General features: G+C 45.9%; 1 protein-coding gene across 1 annotated transcript; it reads right to left on the minus strand.

Annotated features, from left to right (window-relative positions):
* Window positions 1-236: 236 nt before the first annotated feature.
* On the minus strand, window positions 237-2,106 carry LOC114146232 (keratin, type I cytoskeletal 9-like). The gene has a single exon (XM_028020120.1). It carries the CDS (start codon window positions 1,665-1,667, stop codon window positions 237-239), a length of 1,431 nt encoding a protein of 476 aa, XP_027875921.1. The 5' UTR covers window positions 1,668-2,106.
* Between the last annotated feature and the right edge of the window lie 277 nt (window positions 2,107-2,383).

A 2,383-nucleotide genomic window follows, 5' to 3' on the forward strand; every position in this document is an offset into this window, starting at 1 on the left:
CTTTCGAGAGGAGGGGCTGGAGAAACCGTCGCATTAGATCTTTTTACCCGGTCTTTGCCTACTTCCTTTCCTTTTGATAAAGGTAAATGAAGCCCCTTCTGAACATGATGATGTAGAAGCAGTCGTGATAGTTTGTGGACTCATTTTAAGCGATAAAAAAAAGAAAAGACGTTTGATACGAGACGGAACTACAAAATTTAACTACGAAAAAACATAACTCAACTAGAAATCATAGTTCAGCAAATAGAACCTCCAGCCCCTGCATCCTCCACACCTCCGGTCGTCACCGCTGTGGCTGCCGCTCCCACGCCCCCAGCAGCCGTCGCTCCTAAGCCTTCTCCAGCCCCTCGGCGAAGAGAGCACACTATCGCCTTCGCTCTGGTCCCCATGATGATGGGTTTCCAGGCGGTCGCCAGCCAGGGGGCGCCAGCCTTGGGGCGCGGCTGATGGCGTGGCCTGTTCCCCGTAAGTGAGCCTTCGGGCCCTGTTAGTGGGTTCTTGGCCCCTAAAGAGCTTCCTAGTTCCTCCGAGTTTCCTAGCGTCCCCTCCAAGCTCCCTGGCTTTCCCTCCAAGCTCCCTAGCTTTCCCTCCAAGCTACCTAGCGTCTCCTCCGAGCTCCCTAGTGTTCCCTCCAAGCTCCCTAGCGTCCCCTCCGAGCTCCCTGGCTTTCCCTCCAAGCTCCCTAACGTCCCCTCCAAGCTCCCTGGCTTTCCCTCCAAGCTCCCTAGCGTCTCCTCCGAGCTCCCTAGTGTTTCCAATGTTTCCTCGTCGCCCCCTAGTCCTCCTCCCGAGAACCAGCCTCCTAGTGCTCCTCCAGATACTCCCAGAGACTCCTTGTCGCCGCCTCCTGTGGCCCGGTCCCTGCGCCGACGTTGCCTGGCGGACCCACCTCCCGCAGCCTGGCTTCTGTACCGACGTCGACCTCCGGACCAGCCTCCAGTGGCCCGGCCCCAGCACCGACGTTGCCCGTCGAACCCACATTCGGCTCCTTCCTGTGTCTCCGCCCACCCTGCTGGGTGCTGCTCAAATCTTTCATCTTCAGATGAGCTCTCTGAAGAAACATCACTGTGTTCTACTTCGTCTTCGGAGACACTGTCAGAACCTGAGGACTCAAATCTTTCATCTTCAGATGAGCTCTCTGAAGAAACATCACTGTGTTCTACTTCGTCTTCGGAGACACTGTCAGAACCAGAGGACTCAAATCTTTCATCTTCAGATGAGCTCTCTGAAGAAACATCACTGTGTTTTTCATCGTGTTCAACGAAATCTTCAAATTCAAAGTAATTATGTTGTTTATCTTCAGATGAGCTCTCTGCAGAAACATCAGTGTGTTTTACATTGTCTTCAGAGACGATGTCAGAACTTGTGGACTCAAATCTTCCATCTTCAGATGAGCTTTCTGAAGAAACAACACTGTGTTTTTCATTGTCTTCAACGAAATCTTCAAATCCAAAGTGCTTATGTTGTTCATCTTCAGATGTGCTCTCCTTTGAAACATCCTTGTGTTTTACATCGTCTTTGGCGACGACGTCAAAATCAAACTTTTCTGAACTTTCGTCAGTTGATCTCTCTGCTGAAAGGTCTTCATCTTTAATCCGATATCCCAGCAACTTTTCTACTCCCTTCGTAACAAGATACCCAAGGCCCCAACCGATGGTTAAAATCATCTTGACTGTAGTTGAAATGGTTTCTAAAATCACTGTCCGAAATCGTCTCTCTATCAAAGTGTTGTACCTCCAACGGCGTTGAAAAGCAAACTGAGAATTCTTGGATTCCAAATGATAATAATCGCTTGAACCTTTATGACATCATCGATGAGAACACCGATGACATGATGATGTCACACGACCTGTGTCAGGTTCTTGTTTGTTTTAGTTGCTATGGAAACACAAGGAGTTATGTATGAGATAAAACTACTGTCAATTAAAAATGCATGCGTAGACATCTAAATTTGTGAATTTAAGTCAGTAAATGTGCATAAATGTAAGTTTTGTATTTGTCCTGTTTTTCAACTCATACGTACGTGTAACTTTACCTATGAGAATACTCGTAAACAAATAAATTAATACAAGTGTTTTTGATTGGTTTTATAGAGAGTAAGTATTTTCCCAGAACTTAGACAAACATCAGTCACATTTAGAAACTGGCTCTAAACCATCTGCTTGATCTATTTTGAACTGGGAGTGAGGAGGATCCTCTTCAACTTATCATGTCTTGCCTTAATTACTTGCTCTGTTCATAAGGAAAACATTTAACGACGTCTAATAATGACATTATTATTGTTTTTTTTACATTTGAACTCAGTGAAAAGGATGATTCACAAAGCAGATCATCAGCCAAAGAATTTTATGTCTAATCTCACCTTATTTATTTTTTAATTTTC

Source organism: Xiphophorus couchianus, chromosome 6 (assembly GCF_001444195.1).
Source record: "Xiphophorus couchianus chromosome 6, X_couchianus-1.0, whole genome shotgun sequence".
Lineage (NCBI taxonomy): Eukaryota > Metazoa > Chordata > Actinopteri > Cyprinodontiformes > Poeciliidae > Xiphophorus > Xiphophorus couchianus.

Excerpts from the sequence above, each read along its gene's own strand:
- LOC114146232 (XM_028020120.1), bottom strand. The coding sequence starts at position 1,667 with ATGATTTTAACCATCGGTTGGGGCCTTGGGTATCTTGTTACGAAGGGA.